Below are 17,921 nucleotides of genomic sequence, written 5' to 3'. Positions count from 1 at the left end.
GTTTACATTTCCTCCTCTATATTATTCACACTATTTGGTTCTATATCCAGATGGAACATTAATCTACCGAGAAAACTTCAGTGAAGTTGTATGACTAGGTGAAATTTGTGCAAGATTGGGTGACGTGGTTTGGGCACATTGTCATTCTTCTTATCTTTTCAATATTTTATTTCATTACTTTTGAAATTTTCATTCAGCTTGAGTTTGCAATAAAAGAACCGAAATACCTATTCAATTTGTCTATGTAACTTATCTGGAGGGAAGCTCAATTTACATAATTTGTGGTTTAGGTGGCATGTCTCAAATCTAGTACAAAAAAATTACCATACAAAGGTTGACGTAAACGTCATATTTCTCTTCCTATCTCTCTTCCCTGGTTCATATTCCCTTGCCGGGATATCTAGAGACTTGGAACCGCCAAGTTTTCGTAACAATGTAAATCTGGCGGTTCATTTCTCATCAATCCGTCAAGGTATGTGATCAATCCGCTTAAATTTATCCCTACGCTGCTTGTTCTTACCTGGCTACGTTTGTTGACTGATTTTCTCATATCGTTTTATCGGTAACTGTTGCTTTCAGTCGATTACCCGGTATTGTCCACTGGATCGGATTTGGTAGTTGACCCGGTTGTGATGATTACGATGGACGGTGAAGATGAATTTCCATATAATACAAGTATATAAGTCTGATGAAATTATGGATCTAGGCTGACCGAGGGATACAAGGAAAGAATCTGTGAAAAAAAAATGTGTGCGCTCTCGTTCTTTCTGTTTTATTTTTCTTGCATTTTGGTCTATGCTTGCATATCGTGCCAATTTCAATTAGCTTACATGGAGAAGGCGGATTCCGATTTGGCTTCACGGAGAGGTACTAACTTCAATTCGTTACTTAATAATTAAAATTGCAGCTCTCAATTAACTTATACTCAATGATTACCTGCAATGCAGTTATATAATTGATTATAAGGAATTTTAACGAAAAATTCTTGGTACTATTCATTTTAACGAAAAACCACATTTTTACACTAAAAAGTCAATCTTGATACTATTCACTTTACCCTTTATTTTGTTCTTATTGTTAAAACTTAAAGTTTTCAAGCTTTTTTCATTAGTTTTTATTTGATTCTATCACTTTAAAAACTACGTGAAGAAAAATCTACAAGGGTTCGGTTCAGCTAGTGATGTATAGAAACAAATTAGGATTCAGTTGGTTGCAATTGGTTGCGCACGCTAAATCATGTTACATTTTAGTATAACGATAAACGTTGCTACATTATGTTGTAACTCTTGAAGATCTTTCATATTCCGTAAAATGTTGTTGCTCAGTATTCATTTATGCTTTAGTTCGTATACATCTATTTTCAGTATTCAAGTTTGGTGAATGATATATAGATACATACGAAGAAAACTGCTGATAGTCTCTTAAGCTCCTTTTTGTTGGATGATTCCCAGTGACATCAGAAATAAAGCATTTAGGCTTGTATTATTTGGCGCCTACTTCCGTTTGCCTTGTTTCGTACTATGACACATGCATTTTCTATACCATTACTTCACACCGCAGTAATGACTTGTAGAGACTAGTTTAATAGATCCCTTTGTAATAGTTTAGGGAATTGGATCCCATCCTGATCCACATTGTGAGAATTCTAGGAATTCTCATATCATAGTTATTCATCGTGTATCGTACGTTCAGAATGTGGGGATTCATAGGATCCTCACAAAATGGATCCGGAGAGAATCTTCTTCCATAGTTTAATAGAGAGGAAATCAGCAGTTGAGGTACAAGTTCGGGTCGGTTGGCAGAATGCTCCAGTAGTATCAAATGGGGAAAAATGGTGTAGGTGGGCATGTCTTCGATTTCCTTTGACATTGGCTAGGCACTTACTTGCAAATTGGACGATGCAGCAACCACCGCTTATCGAATACGTTCACCACTTGGACATAGTGGTGCCGACTCACTGGTTTTACTTTTCCTCCTCTATGTAAGTCACACTATTTGGCTCTATATTTGGATGGAAGATTACTGTGTCAATAAAACTTCGGTAAATTTGTTTGATTAGAAAAACTTACATCAGGTGAAATTAGTGTAATGTTGGGTGGAATTAGAATACATGGAAAGTTCATGTGCCGATGAGGTTCGGCTACCTTTTCCTTGAAGTTTATTTGTTTTGAATATGATATGTGTGTTTGGTTTGTGTGCAAGGAAATGACTTCTTAAGTGTAAAAAACCGAGTTTTGTCAAATTAATCCTCGGAAGATGATTTGTTTAATCTCCTTTTCCTCTCATGTAAGCTATGATTATTTGTTTATGTTTCTTCATTTTTGCGATTTGTTCATGCACTTCATCAACAAGGAAAATGTAGCAAACCCAATGGGCTGGTGAAAGTAACAAACCCTACGGTTTAAATGTGTTGTGACTGTAAACCCAAAAACCCATGTCATAAAGTCATTTCTTACTTTCCCTAATACTAGATAAAGCTTGCACATCTCTATATACTAAAACTTAGTGAAGTGGGCACTGTGGATGACCAGTGGGCCGACAATTTTGCCCCTCGATTTTTCCTCTGTTTTGCCTGCTATTGCCTTCTTTGTACAGTCGACTAACTCTTCTATTTACAGAAATGCCCCTGCTTTTCTCTTTTCTTACCGTTTGTCTCACCCGTTGGCCATTTTTCTGGTTGACGGATTTGCCCCATGGGTTTTTTTTATGATTTATGATTGGTTTTGGTGGTTCCTGCAGGAAGAAGGTGGGAATTGACTGTGCCACGTGTTGTGTTCTTTTTGGGGTTTATCTTGCTTCGTTTCCGTGTTCTTTCCTTGCCTCGTTCCCTCTTCTCTGTCGCTCTCGGTTTGTTTTTCCTTTTGTTCTCCATTGTTTGCTTCCCTTTCGCACGCTTTTGTGTTTTGGTCTTCTCAACCCCGCTTTTCTCGCTTCACAGCTGCTTCATTCTCTGGACAACTCTGTGGTACGTGATTTTCTTTCCATTTTTATCTTCCTTTGTAGATTTTGTGTTAGTCTGTGAAATGGGTTTTCTTCTGTTGTGTTTTGAGAGATTGATTGATGGGTTCTTATGGATTTTAGTGTTTCGAACTCTGAGAGTGTTAGACAAATAAGGAATATGGTTGGAGTCCTTGTGTAATTGTATATAATATTATTCACTAACCGTCCTACAGCCGTCCTACCTTGTCCTACCTACACACTAGCCGTCCTACAGCCGTCAAGTCGTCCTACAGCCGTCCTACCTTGTTCTACCTACACACTAGGACGGCTACCTTGTCCTACCTACACACTTGTATCGTGTATATATATCCTTGTAATCTTGTAGAGAAAGATAATGAGAAAAAAAGCATTCTCTTCCATTTTTTCACATTCACGTATCAATAACAAATATATTTTTTAGCCTACGTACCTTTTTCTACAAAGAGGAGTTGCTCCCTGTGGAGAAGTCCGGGTTTCAGTGGGTTTTCTTCTGTTGTGTTTAGAGAGATTGGGTGATGGGTTCTTATGGATTTTAGTGTTTTAAACTCTGAGAGCAGTCGGTGCCTGTTGGGAGAGAGGTATGGGTTTCAGTTTTCAAACTAGAGGAAAAAATGGAAAATTTTGACATGGGTTTGTCAAAAATTTTGAAATAAAAAAGGCTTTCATGGGTTTTAGGTTGTGCTTCTTAATCACGGTTTATGGGTGCTGTGATACATAGTTAGGGTAATCAGTAGGTTTTATGAATTGACCTAAGAAGTAAAGCTAAATAGTTAAGTTGTCCTGCAATTTTTGTTTCTGGGTTCCTTCAAATTTATTAGTATTTTTGTATGAAATCTGCTCTTTTCGACCGGAGGCCATTGTTGTTCCATGTTAAGCACCAAAGGAACGCAACTGAATTAAAGTTATCGTTTAATTCTTATAACTATGAGAGGAGAGACATTTGCTCTAATGGAATTGATCATAAAACGTTATGGGTAAAAGTGGATGTGGTGAAAACATCTGATTTTAAATAAAATTTCCCAACTATGTTCTGTGTTAGTCTTTTTTTCTGTCTTTCTCTCTCTTTATATATAAATATATATTTAAGTATTGATGAATACGTGTGCACACACACATTCTAAGGTTAAAATTTGACTTCTTATAAAAGATATGGTTTCCTCCTGAAAGTTATGACTAAGAGAAAGCAGAGTAAAAGAAATAATTATAATCTACAGTCTTGGTTATCAATTGGGTAAATGTAGGCTTCTCTGTCTCTGTAAATTTGTATTGGTTTTCTGTTTTAGGTTGATTTAATTAATGGGGTCTGTTTTTGTTTCGGATTAATTTGGTTGCTGTTAAAGTAATCAAACATTGAAAGCTTGGAACCAGTGATCTTTCAAAGAGGTTGGTTGTTTTCATTTTTGTCTTTTTAGTTGTATAAATGTGGTAATATGGTTGGTTGTCTACATTTATAATTGCAATGTTTTGTTCTGTTTCTTTTAGTTTAACTGTTTTGTTGACTGTTTTTTTTTTTTTTTCAAATATGTTTTGCAATCCGGTGGTTCATAATCAGTTGTGATTATTAATTTTTCACTATGGCTGAAAAAATTATAAATGATGGGAGAACAGATGGTATAAAACGAAAGTAAAATATTGATGACACGGATTGTAATGCGGTTTTAGATTTTGACAATCGGTCCAAAAAAATGTGTAGAATGAATTGTGTACAAGACTTTGAAAATGTTGTTCCGTATGCGGTTAATGCAACTCTTTCGCAAAATTTGTTGGTTGAGAATCGTTGTTCATCTAGCAAGGCACCTGTTAACAGTGATGAAATGTTGAATCCTCTCTTGCTTAAAAAACAAGTGTACACACGTGATCAAAAAGGCAAAAACATTGTTAATTTGTCAGATAACATTGAAAACAGAGCATCGTGTGCTCAAGGTCGTGTTCTCATAAGTAAGGGTGAAGCATTTTTCCAAAAAAATAGGACTGGTACGTTTCAAATTCGGTTATTTCATGTTTATGTTTAGGATTTGTTTGATCACGTGTTGTTGCTAATCTTTTCCTTTTGTTTTTATTTCTTTTTCTTCTTCTTCTTCTCTTTTTTTTTTTTTTTTTTTTTTTTTTCTTTGTGTGTGTGTAGGTGTTGTGAAAGATTATGTGGACTTGGGTGATCAAAATTATAGGTGTGTACATTGTGGTGCATATTTTTGGTTGAAAGAATCTCTCAAACAAAGTTGGAAAAAAATTGAACCTGTTTTCACTCTTTGTTGTCAAGAAGGAAAAATTAAATTTTGAACCTCCAAAACCAACGCTAACTTTTTTAGATTGCTTGCTTTATCCAAATGGAGGTAAAACAAGTTTATCTTTTCGAGAAAATATTAGAGCTTACAACTCTATGTTTTCATTTACTTCTATGAGAGCAAAAGTTGATAACTCAATTAATGATATGGATCAAGTCCTTACATTTTTAAAATTAATTGTCAAGTTTGTCATTTAATGGGATCTCTTTTACCTATTGGCAATGAGTCTCCAAAATTTGCTCAATTATATGTTTATGATACATATAATGAAGTTCAAAATCGTCTCAAAGCTTTTAATTTTGATGGAAAAAATGGAAGGCTTGATGAAAGAATTGTTCAAGAGTTGATTAAAATGTTTGATGAATTGAATGAGTTAGTCAAACTTTTTCGAACAGCAAGAGATAAATTTGAAACTAATGGTCTTATGAATTTAAGAATGACTTTATTAGGTAGGCAACCAAATGATGGGAAACAATATGATGAACCAACGAGTGATGAGATAGGTGGTTTAATAGTTGGTGATATAGGTTTGTCTGACTCTAATAGAGACATCATTATAGAATGTAAAAGCGAGGGATTAAAGCGTGTTACAAAATTGAATCCAAAATTTATGGCCCTTCAATATCCTATTCTTTTTTCGTATGGTGAAGACGGGTATAGGCCGGATTTAAAGTGGAATCAAAATTATAAAGGGCCGAAAACAAAAAGACAAAGGGTGCCTATGAGAGCTTATATAGCTTATCAAATTCAGGAAAGAGAACCACGTTTAACTATGCTGTTAAAAGGAGGTAGACTTTTTCAACAATATTTGGTTAATTCGTATGCAACAGTTGAGGAAGACAGGTTAGATTACATTAGACAAAATCAAAAAAATTTGAGGAGTGAAATTTACAAGGGGATTTATGATGCAATATCAAGAGGTGATAATGATGCAAACAATTTAGGACAAAAAATTGTGTTATCTGCTTCGTATACAAGAAGTCCTAGATATATGATCAATAATTATCAAGATGCTATGGCTATTTGTAGAGAGTATGGTCATCTTGATTTGTTTATAACATTTACCTGTAATGTAAAGTGGCCAGAAATTATAAGAGAGTTCGAAAAAAAATCGGGTTACAAACCTGAGGATAGACCTGATATAATTTCTAGAATATTTAAAATGAAGTTTGATGATATGCTTGATTTCATCAAATCTGGACAACCTTTTGGAGAGGTTGATGCAAGTAAGTTCCACAAGCGCTTTTTTTTTATTATCCGTCTTTTTTCCAATTTTTGGTTTTTTTTTTAATTTTTTTCTATTTGTTGTTTTTACAAATAGATGTTTGTACAATTGAATTTCAAAAAAGAGGTTTGCCTCATTCTCATATGTTAATATGGTTGAGACCAAAATTTAAATGCTACACTGCATCAGATATAGATTCTATCATTTCAGCTGAGTTACTAGACAAATTTATGAACCCTCGGCTTTATGAAATTGTTAATCAATTTATGATTCATGGTCTATGTGGTTATATCAATCGGAATTCTTCTTGCACCAAAAATTTTCCCAAGGCGTATAAAAATGAGACGGTTTTTGACCCGAGTGGCTTTCCTATTTATAGGCATCATGACAATGAGACAAAATTTGTGGTAAAAAATGGAATTAAAGTTGATAATGGTTTTGTTGTTCCTTATAATTCTGAATTACTTTTAAGATATAATGCTCATATAAATGTTGAATTTTGTTGTCAATGAACACTTATAAAATATTTGTTCAAATATGTAAATAAAGGTTCAAATAGAGCACGGTTGGTTCTTCAGCAAAATCCAAATGATGAAATATTAACATATCTAAATTGTAGATATATATCACCTTATGAAGCTGTTTGGAGATTGTTTCAATATTCTATACATCACAGGGAACCTTCTGTGGAACGATTATCAGTGCATTTACCATTAGAACAAAATATTGTTTTTAGTGGTGACCAATCACTGCAATCAATTATTAATCAAAATGCTTCTGACCATACAATGTTGACAAGTTGGTTTGAAACTAACAAAATTTATGCTGAAGCACGTTCATTAACTTATGCACAAATTCCATCAAAGTTTGTATATGATCCGCTGAAAAAAATTTGGAAGCCCAGGAAACATAAAGGTTCTATAGGCAGAATAGCGTATGTACATCTTGCATCATGTGAGTTATATTATTTAAGAATGCTTTTAAATTTGAAAAAAGGTGCATTCAGCTTTGATGATATAAAAACTGTTAATAATGTTGTGCATATTTCATATCAAGCTGCATGCCAATCATTGGGATTGTTAGGAGATGATAAATAATGGATTGAAGCTTTGTCAAATACAGTGAATACAGCATCATCTGCTCAATTAAGACAATTGTTTGTCATAATTATTTTATTTTGTGATGTAGCAAATCCTCAAATTCTTTTTGAAAATTATTGGCAAAATATGTTTGATGACATTTTATACAATTTGCGAAAAGCTTTTGCAATTCCAAATATGGTTGTACCACAAGTTGAATTAAAAAATTGTGTGCTATTTGAATTAGAATTGCTTTTCAATAATGCATCAACTTCTTTAGAAAAATATTATTTACCAATGCCTGATGCAAATAAAATGTTAGAAATAAAAAATAAACTTTTAAGAGAAGAGTTAAATTATGATTGTGAAGAATTGTTAAAAAAACATAATATTTTGAAATTACAACTCAATCAAGATCAAAAATGTATCTATGATTGTGTTATAGAAACTGTGAATAAAAAAGAAAAAGGTCTATTTTTTGTCTATGGTCATGGAGGCACTGGAAAAACTTTTTTATGGGACACTATCATATGTAGACTCAGATCTGAAGGAAAAATTGTTTTAGCAGTTGCATCATCAGGAATAGCATCGTTATTATTACCAGGTAGTCGAACAGCTCATTCTAGATTTAAAATACCTTTAGTTATTACTGATTCTTCAATTTGTGCAATAAAAAAGAAAACACATCTTGCTACATTAATTGAGAATACATATTTAATTATATGGGATGAAGCGCCTATGAATCATAAACATTGCTTTGAAGCATTGGATAAATCACTTTCTGATATTTTATCACATTTACATGGTTCAGAGAATAAGATTCCCCTTGGTGGTAAACCTCTTTTATTAGGTGGTGATTTTCGACAAATATTACCTGTTATACCTGGAGGAACCAAAGAAGATATAATAAATGCTTCTTTAAATACTTCTTATTTATGGTCCCATTTTAAAAATTTTAAGTTGAAAGAAAACATGAGATTATCAAGAAGTGGAATTAGGGCTGAAGAAAAACAGAACATTAGTGATTTTGCAGATTGGATTTTACAAATAGGTGATGGAAAAATTAGTGATATAACAGATGAAAATAATTTGAATGATAAAGACACATCTTTGATTAAAATACCAACAAATTTAATAGTTCATTCTTCTGGAAATCCAATTTCTTCCATTTTTTTGGTGACTTATCCCAATTTTGAAACTTCTTTTACCAATTTTGATTATTTAAGAGAACGTGCTATTATAACACCTCGAAACACAACTGTTACAGATTTAAACAATTATATAATTGAATTGTTACCTGGAGAACAACATGTGTTTCTAAGCTATGATTCATTGTGTTCTTCCAATGGGAATGTTGAAAATTTAGAAGCATAATATCCTATTGAATTTTTGAATAAATTAGACTTCAATGGTCTACCTGCACATAACTTGACTTTGAAAATAGGAATGCCAATTATGCTATTACGAAATCTGAATCAAACTTTGGGTTTATGTAATGGAACTAGATTAGTTATTACTCAATTATTTAATAAAATTATTGAGGCTAAAATACTTACTGGAAACAATGTTGGTTACAAAGTTTTCATACCAAAGATCACTCTTGCAACAATTGAGAATAAGTGGCCTTTTGTTTTTAAAATACGTCAATTCCCAATTAGACCATGTTTTGCAATGACTATCAACAAAAGTCAAGGACAATATTTGAGACAAGTAGGATTATATCTTCTTGAGTCAGTTTTTACCCATGGTCAGCTATACGTTGCATTATCTAGTGTAACATCAAAAGATGGTCTCAAAATTTTGATATCTCACGGAGAAAAGGATGTTAAAAATTATACTGCAAATATAGTCTTTAAAGATGTCCTTCAAAATTTACAGTCAAATTGTTAATTGTTATGCTTACCTACGCTTTGTCTATACACAATGAATTATGTGAGCAGGCCAAAGATAATGTACAAAACAAACATTAAACTTAGGTATGTTTTAATACATCTTTTATTTTTTTTTAACTTTGCCCACATTATAGATTCTAATTATTTCAGCTTTATAATGTGTTAGAGTGTTTCATATCTGCATAGAAACACTGTTTAAATTTTCTTCCATTTTGTCTCCACATTGATTTACTCTCTTTGGATTTTTCCCGTTTTCTTAAAGCATTTTTGTATTTCTTATTCAATTATTCAATAAATTTCTTTATTAATGATATTATGCAACGAAAATGTTATGTTTTTAAATTATTCAATTCTTGCTTGAACAATACATCTACATTGTCGACATTTGGTATACTTTCTCTCTGATTATGTAACCGTCTGGATTTAAATTTATAAAATATGTGTATAAAAATACTACATTTACTTAAAAACATGTGAATGCTAATCTCTTTTTTTCTCCTTACTAGGTAGTCAGCCTGTTGAATCTCGCTTACTTGCACAGTTGATCACCTACTTTGTTTCATATGGAGGTACATTCCCATAACAATCAATAGTTTATTTAAAAAATTATAATTTATTGCTTTTTTCATATATGTTTGCTGCTTAAATTAAGTTTTTGCTAACCCTTCTCTTCCGAGGAACTGGTTATTACTGATATATATCTGCAATGTCCGCTTTTCACCTGGTCTCAATACACGATTAACTACTTCCTTACTCATAAATGGATTTAGTTGGACATCCAAAGGTGTTATCAAAGATGTTGTAACCAAAATTGTTAAATCTATATATCCAACATTCTTATTATTGGTTAGATAGGTTAAACAATTGTACAATTCATATTATCTTCTTCTCCTCAATCAAGGGATATCGCGAAATATATCTATGGTTAAAACATCTAGATTCATACTTTTGGATGTCCATCTTAAATCCTTAAAATGAATAACTAGGTAGTTTATCATCTATTTACAATAGGTGAAAAGAAGAAATTGTTTGTTTATATATTGATAATAGTCAGTTCATCTGAAGAGAAAACATGGACATGATGGTGATGCCGCAAAAAATCAAAGCACAAACAACTCACTGATTCATATCTCTGTATACCACAGAGACACTAAATAAGGCATATCTGATCCATCTCTGAACATCATTTGTTACTATTTTTACAATTAAAAAAAAAACATGATTCACTTGCATCGCTTTCTACAACATGTTTCACATTTTCAGTTCATTATAAATAATGCTACTTACTTTGGTTACTTTTCTGTTACATTTATATCCCTCTACATTTTTTTCTGCGTTGAAACACCTTTAAACCAATGTTGAACAACGATGGCTCCTCTAAAACCCAACTCCTTACGTTGCCTGATCAAGATTTTGCCCTAATTTCCCATTGATAATTTTCTTTTTTTGGTTATTTCCCATTTTTAACCGATAGGTCTTTCTACGAACTTGCTGTGTACAAATTTTTTTTTCCTTCTCTCTACACACTATGGATTTCTCTCATTTAATTACAGTATCATGTGATTACAACTTTTCCTGTAGTTTTTAAAATCTCTGACAATAAATTTATGTCACTATTGACATTCTACATCTCTCTCACTTCCAAAAATTACAAGGTATGTTATCATTCCTTATTATATGCATATTTTTGATGTCGATAATTTTAACAAACATCCATTATGTCACCTGTATCCAGCTAAAAAACCTGGAGTTATATAAAAACACAAAACTACACTATAACAAATGAACATACTTTAACCAGCTCATTTCCACGTTCATTCGTGTAATTAAAATGTTGTTTCATAACAGGTTTGACCCTAATTTTTTCGTTGCGTTATAACAATGTAATTCTTGGTTGCACAAACTACGAGGTATGCTCCGACCTATTCTTTAACCAACATTATAGAATCCATGTTCTGTTGAAAAATTTCAATATTCTGTGATGGAAAAGGTTATGATAAATTGCAAGGTAGAAATTCTTTTATGAGTTCTTCAGCTGATTTGGGGCATGTTTCTTTACGAGCTTAATTTCATCTAGAAACAAATAGTGTTTAGAATCACCAAGTCGTACAAAAAGTATTTTAAATTGTTTTTTAACCAATCTATTGCCAACTTTTCCAATGGGTTTCTTATTTTATTTTCCATAATTTTGCATGAAACCAAAGCCTTTCCATGCTCAAGAGTTAATGTGTGCTTAAGAATTAATCTGTTTTGTTTGATCATTATGTTATAATACCATATGTGGTTGCAAGTTTGAAAAATGTAGGGAAACAGATCAGTTATGAACAAATTAGCATGGTTCATCCTAATGCTATATAAGTTAGGTTCCTGATTTCTTTCCTCATTTCTTCATTGGTGATTTGTGTTTTCAGTGACTTTCCATTCTTGGGTAATAAGTTTTTGTCAAGAAAATGTGTTCAGTTCTTTTTTTTCTTTTTTTTTTAAAAAAAATTTATGTTCTATCTGGTTCTGTGTCATGTGATTCCAGTGTCATATGATTAGAGGTTCCAAAAGAGAAACATTACTTCTTTTATTTGGTCAGAGGAGGGGTCATGAAGTTCTGTTCAATTTTGGTTTTTCCGATGACTTAGGAAGAAATTATGTCACTATTAATATTGCAGGTGTCCAGCTTGCAGAAATTACAAGTTATGCTACAATCTATACTTCTTAGGTTGATTTGATTCAAAATCAAAATTGGTTTTTCCAATGGCTTAGGAAGAAATTATGTCACTATTAATATTGCAGGTGTCCAGCTTGCAGAAATTACAAGTTATGCTACAATCTATACTTAGGTAGATTTGATTCAAATTGATATATTTCGGTGAGAAAAAAAAATTATCTTTTTTTTTAGTTAAGAACTCTTAGAACTTCAAATTTGTAAAAGATGTGAATATTAGAACAATGACAATAGAACCACTTTTATCTTTTCTTTCAGTTAAGAACACTTAGGATTTCAAATTTGTAAAAGATGTGAATATTAAAACAATGGCAATAAAACCGCCAATCCATATGATTGTAAACAGATTTCAACATATATCTAAATAGTATTACATATCGTATGTATTTAGAACTTTTCGCATGTTCTATACAGTTTTAAAACCCGCAGCAACACGCGGGCACCGTTGCTAGTTATATATACTAAAACCCAGTTGGGTTCCGGCACTGTTCAGAAATAATGTCCGACGGATCTGCCTCTTGCTTCTCTGCTTTCTTCTGTTTCTCTCGCTTGCTTCGTGCGTTGGAGAGACCCTTATTGTTATCCTTCTTTTCTTCGGGATTCTTTCACTCTTTTGCCACGTGTTGATCATCCTGGGTATCTTTTTTTTCCATTCTGACTTCCTCTTTTATTTTATTTTTTGTGTCGCCATCCGACTCTCTCTTCAATTCCAACGTTTTATCCTTACCTAATCCACACTAACAGTAATGGTACATGCCTTCCCACCAAAAAATAATTAAAAAACCTTACCTCATCACACTTGGCAGCAATGATGCATGCCTTGCCACCAAAATATAATTAAAAAAACAAAAATCTGGAACATGTTTGCCCCTGTTTGATGCCAACTTGCCCGTTGCTTTTCTTCCTTGGCACAGCCTTCCCATGCGTTCTCCACTGATTTGCCACGCGTCGATCATCGTGGATAAGTTCTCTTCAATTGCATCTCTCCAAATCTCCTTCAGTTTCCAGTTGCTTTCCTTTTCTCAACCTTTGGTTTCCGATCTTCTCATCTTTCTCATTTTTCTCAGCCAGATCATCTGTGCAAATTTCTTGCGTTTAAAACCCTTGGAAAAATAATAGTTGTTGCATCCTCCGTTTAAAATCCCTGGGTCAGTACTAATTTTGTTGGTTTTTGGATTTTATCAGGGTGGAATAACCTCCAAGGTCCACCTCTGTTTGGTGGTGAGTTTTTTTAACCTTTAAAGTATTGCTATTTTAATTTTAATTTTTGTAGTTTTCCATGTTCAAGTGGGATTTTTGTATGAATTTTTTTCCTTCTAATTCTGGGTGTTTTTTTTATATCGTTAGATCCGATGTCTGGGTGTATGATTTGTTTGTGTTTTTCGTTTCAGAACACGATGCTCTATGTTTTTTGGAATTTAGTTTTTTTAATTTTTGGTGTTTTGTTTATATCCTTGGAACTGTTGTTTGGTTGTATGATTTGCATCTCTTTTTTTGTTTCAGGACACTTTGCTCTTCGTTTTTCGGGGCTTCTATGTGCAACTTCGAAGCCGTTTATGCTCAAGGTAAATAATTTCAGTTTTTTCCTTTTAGCATTTTCTGCGACAAATTTTTTTTTTTTATTTTAAATATTGTGAATTTGTGTTTTCTATAGTGTGACAGTCGAATATGTGGGAATTATATATATATATATATATATATTTTTTTTTTTTTATATTTTGGTGTCTTGTAGGGTTTTATTCTGGAGCTTGCAAGCCATTTTTGGGTCAGGTATATACTTTGTCTCTTTGCTGTTAAATTTATTTTTTATTTGGGTTTTTTGATTGTTTGTGGTTCAATTTTCCCTGAAAATTTAAAAAGAGAGGAATGGTCATGATTAATTTTTCCGTATTGAATGTCAAATTATCAGTGTATAGATACAAAAAATGATTTCAGTGTATGTAGGCAAGATAAAATTTCTATGTCAAATGGTGAAGTATCACGACTTGGTTTCCAGTTTTAATGTTCTTGATACCTTATTGTTGATAAAACTAATTTGGTTTTGCAGACCATAATTTTTAAGCAACAAAATTAAGCTGGAAATTAAATTGAGGTATGAATGCTTCCACTTATTCAGGTTATTCAATTTATATTTTCCTTTATTGGATTTTATTTTTTAATGTTGTTTGATAAAACTAATTTGGTTTTGTAGATTAAGATTTTTAAGCAAGAAATTCAATTGAAATTGTAATGAATTTGCAAATTTGTCCAGTATATCTGACATTCGTGGTTCCATATTCACTTTACCTATAACTATTGAATTTTCTCTCTTGACTGGATGGATTTTTATAGTTTTCAAGATCTACAGTTGCAATGCCTTTGATGGATAAAACACAGCGGACCCAGCTACTCTTATAGAGCTTCTTTAGCATCGTAAGTTAAAATTGCATATCATTTTTTTTTGTTTCATGGAATTCATTATGTTTAATAGCATACCAATTATGTGATACCAATTATTATCTTAGCAGTTTCTAACAATTTGTAAAGTACGGATAAATGTGTAGAAGTTTGAATTATACATATGAAAGTTTCATCTATTATACTCTTTTACTAATTTTTGTTATACAATCAATCATTCACAAGTAATGCTATTCAGAGTGGTTCAAAGAATTTCAAGAGCTTCATTCATTCAATTTATGCTTTTCATGTAAAAATTCTTTCAATAAGTTCAAACATCTTTCGGTGTAGATAACATTAACATTCTGTAACAATATATTATAGCTTTGAAACATTTTTTTCATACGATTTTTAATCCCGCAGCAATGCGCGGGCAATATTTCTAGTGCATATATAAAAAGTAAAACAGAAAGTATTGTATAGAAATGTAATTTTTATTTTATTTTATATTTTTTAATTAAAGATATTACCATGGCAATGTGGGTGATGTTTGAAAAATAAAGAGAAAAAATTGATTATCTATATTAAAGGGACGAGGAAGTGAGTTAAGCCTCACAATAGATTAACATTAATGCAATTGAAATTCGTCTTTGATAAAAATCGAATTTAAAACTTCTTTTTGAAAATAAAAACTATCAGATCGTAGTACTAAAGGGTTTCATTTTATTGACAAAAGAGAATCTTGTTAATAGGAGTTCGGATTACCTTCTAGAATCCATATATTCATCTTTTTCGTTTTTCCTCTGCATCTCTTTCCGTTTTCCTATTGAATTTTCCCCGGTTGCAACTTGCAATGTTCCAAGAATATCGTCACTCAATAATCCGCCACGTTGACCGGCATCGACCCAAGGCAGTGATTCTCTCTTCAAAGGCCACACGTGCAAATATTAAGTGCGTGAAAAAAAAAACACACGTGGAAGTGGGTTTGGCCGCCCGTCATCGCTCGAAGTATCAGCAGGCAGTGGCTCTGCCGCCAGGAAAAATACAGAAAAAGGAAAGCGCAGAGCCGAGAGATTGCACTTCACACACACACACACACACACAAACTCTCTGGAGGGGAGAGGAGGGGAGACCAAAATATCTGGACGACCTGCCAAATCAGGACACGGAGGAACTCCAAAAAGCTTGTCTTTCCCCTTTTATCTTCTTTCTTCACTTGTATCTCGTGTTAGTGTTACAAAAGGTCGTCACATCTCTCTCTCTCTCTCTCTCTCTCTGGGGCAAGCAGTTGGCAAGGTTGAGGCTTTGGATTTCCTGGTAGCAATGAACACTCTCTGCTCATGCTATGCGCTTGGTTTTTATGTTTTTAATTTGTTTTTGTTTCATTTTTCCTATGAAAATTAAATTGCTAGAAAATTTCTGAGTTCTTGTAGTTCTTCTGTTTGTGGGGCCCAAGATCTGGATAGTTAACAATGTTCAATTCTTCTGGAGCATGGACTGTTTGATTGTGACTTTTAAGATTGGGTTTGGTTGGTGTAGGAGTTTTGAGACTCCTCTTGTCCTACATGGGACAACAGTGTTTTTTCATTAGCCTTTATATAGGCTTATTCCTTCTTCTTAGTAATTAGAACTTGAACCATTTGGAATGAGGATTGAGGTTTGGGTCACTAATTGTGTGGATTAGGCTTGATGATTATACGATAATATTAACTAATCAATTAGTTGTGTGGATAGTTTTAATTTCGAATTAAGTTTTTAATTAAATTAATTAAAAACGTTTGTATTAATAGACACTATTTTTTGGAAAGAGTTGTATAGCTTCAGATACATCCAAAAGGTATTTGAAGAGGTATGAAATAACCTATATAACTAGAGTCCTCAGTTCCATCAAAAATCATCTTTTCTTCCTCCTTGTCTTCCGTACAAAATTTCCAGAGAGTAAACACACAAAACAATTCGCTAGAGTTCTATAATCTAGTGCGGGTTGTATAATCTAGTGTGGGTTGTAGAATTAGGTAGTTGTATCCTGGTCGAGCAGACATTGTAGAACTACAAGCACACGAGTGGGACGGAAATATTGTTCGAAGGACATAACGTTTGCGCTAGCCTCTACCTTCAATTCATTCAAGTTAGTATCATCTTAATTTTTTGTTACTATAATATAATTGCATTCTGTATTGCAAGTATTTTTGAATAATAAAGCATAAGTATTTCGGTTCTGTATTTCTGTTATTTTATTGTTTCTAAATTGTTCTCCATCAGTTGGTTGATCTAACACCGCAGTTTGCGTGATTTTTCCTCATTTATTTATCATTTTCTACGCCTTGTGACGTTTGGCGTCGCTGTTTCATGCAAGTCCAGTAAACGAGCAGCTATTAAGTTCCAGGGTGAATGCTTGATGTTGTAGGTGAAGCTGCACTCAGTTGCGAAAGATTTTGATATCGAAAACTCTGTGGACATGTTTCGCCTCTGGAGCACTTCTCATCAGCAAGAGAACGATCCCTTGAACCATGACGCTAAGGTATTGAAAAAGTTTGAAGTTTACAAGTCTTCAAGGAAATGTGAAAAAATCTTTCTTAGTTGAGTTCATGAATTGCAATATATATGCAGATCAATGAGCTGAAGGCTGCGATTGGACCGCTATCTGGATGCAGTTTGCAGTTCTGCACTGATGCATGCTTCAGGCGGTACTTGGAGGCGCGAAATTGGAACCTTGACAAGGCGAAGAAAATGTCGGAGGAAACACTCAAATGGAGGTCAACCTATAAGCCTGAGGAAATCCGCTGGGTAAAATTGCTTTACTTTTTACAATGTATTTTCTTGGACAAGAAGACATTCCACAAGGTTAAGTTCGTTTACCCGAAGAACAAAGATAGCGTGGAGCTTATGAAACAATATTTCGACGAGGAAAATCTCCCTATTGAATTTGGAGGACCAGCCATACTAAACCATGATCACGAGGAATTCTCGAAACTAATGAATCAAGATGATGTGAAATCAGCTGCATTTTGGTGCCCCGATGACAAACTACCACATTGGGCTAATGAGCGTTCTGGAGCCGAGGTGGCTCCAGAGCCAGTGAGCCTTACACCGGCAGCCAGCTGAGTCTCCCTCCCCTACTCTCAGCGCATGATCGTGATTAAGCACCAGAATCCTCCATAGCAGGAGCTGATAACCCTAAAGTATATGAGAATAAGTGAGACGGACTAACTGGTTGAGATGGTGCTGTAAGCCTGCAAGCTACAATCCAGTGAGAGATTACCTTGCAGGCATCTGAGAGTGCCCTAGTCAGAGATTACCTTAATACTAAACATGTTTAGTGACTACATTATCATTAAGAAAACAAATTAGCATTCTGATATCTTTCAA

At 33.4% G+C, this 17,921-nt stretch overlaps 2 protein-coding genes across 8 annotated transcripts; both read left to right on the top strand.

Moving 5' to 3' along the window:
* The first annotated feature begins 2,758 nt into the window (after positions 1-2,758).
* Positions 2,759-17,913, top strand: LOC103954607 (ATP-dependent DNA helicase pif1). 7 transcript variants are annotated; one of them, XM_048578101.1, is made up of 9 exons: positions 2,759-2,965; positions 9,967-10,029; positions 11,309-11,370; positions 13,680-13,741; positions 13,909-13,946; positions 14,224-14,268; positions 14,508-14,588; positions 16,960-17,073; positions 17,163-17,913. In XM_048578101.1, exons 8-9 carry the CDS (start codon positions 17,011-17,013, stop codon positions 17,655-17,657), a joined length of 558 nt encoding a protein of 185 aa, XP_048434058.1. In that variant the 5' UTR covers positions 2,759-2,965; positions 9,967-10,029; positions 11,309-11,370; positions 13,680-13,741; positions 13,909-13,946; positions 14,224-14,268; positions 14,508-14,588; positions 16,960-17,010; the 3' UTR covers positions 17,658-17,913. The 7 variants fall into 7 exon arrangements, 6 of the variants coding, with proteins under 6 accessions (XP_048434058.1, XP_048434039.1, XP_048434051.1 ...); XM_048578094.1 differs by lacking the exons at positions 2,759-2,965; positions 9,967-10,029; positions 11,309-11,370 and adding an exon at positions 12,475-13,324; XM_048578102.1 differs by lacking the exons at positions 2,759-2,965; positions 9,967-10,029; positions 11,309-11,370; positions 13,909-13,946 and adding exons at positions 12,475-13,397; positions 14,368-14,402.
* On the top strand, positions 3,424-6,683 carry LOC125474414. Its single transcript, XM_048578115.1, has 2 exons — positions 3,424-4,362; positions 5,105-6,683. Exon 2 carries the CDS (start codon positions 5,461-5,463, stop codon positions 6,553-6,555), a length of 1,095 nt encoding a protein of 364 aa, XP_048434072.1. The 5' UTR covers positions 3,424-4,362; positions 5,105-5,460; the 3' UTR covers positions 6,556-6,683.
* Positions 17,914-17,921: the final 8 nt, after the last annotated feature.

Source organism: the organism of the source record quoted next, unplaced genomic scaffold, assembly GCF_019419815.1.
Source record: "Pyrus x bretschneideri cultivar Hongxiangsu unplaced genomic scaffold, Pyrus_bretschneideri_v1 Contig1, whole genome shotgun sequence".
NCBI lineage: Eukaryota > Viridiplantae > Streptophyta > Magnoliopsida > Rosales > Rosaceae > Pyrus > Pyrus x bretschneideri.
The sequence above is the reverse complement of the archived record's forward strand: the minus strand, read 5'-3'. Positions and strand labels throughout refer to the sequence as shown.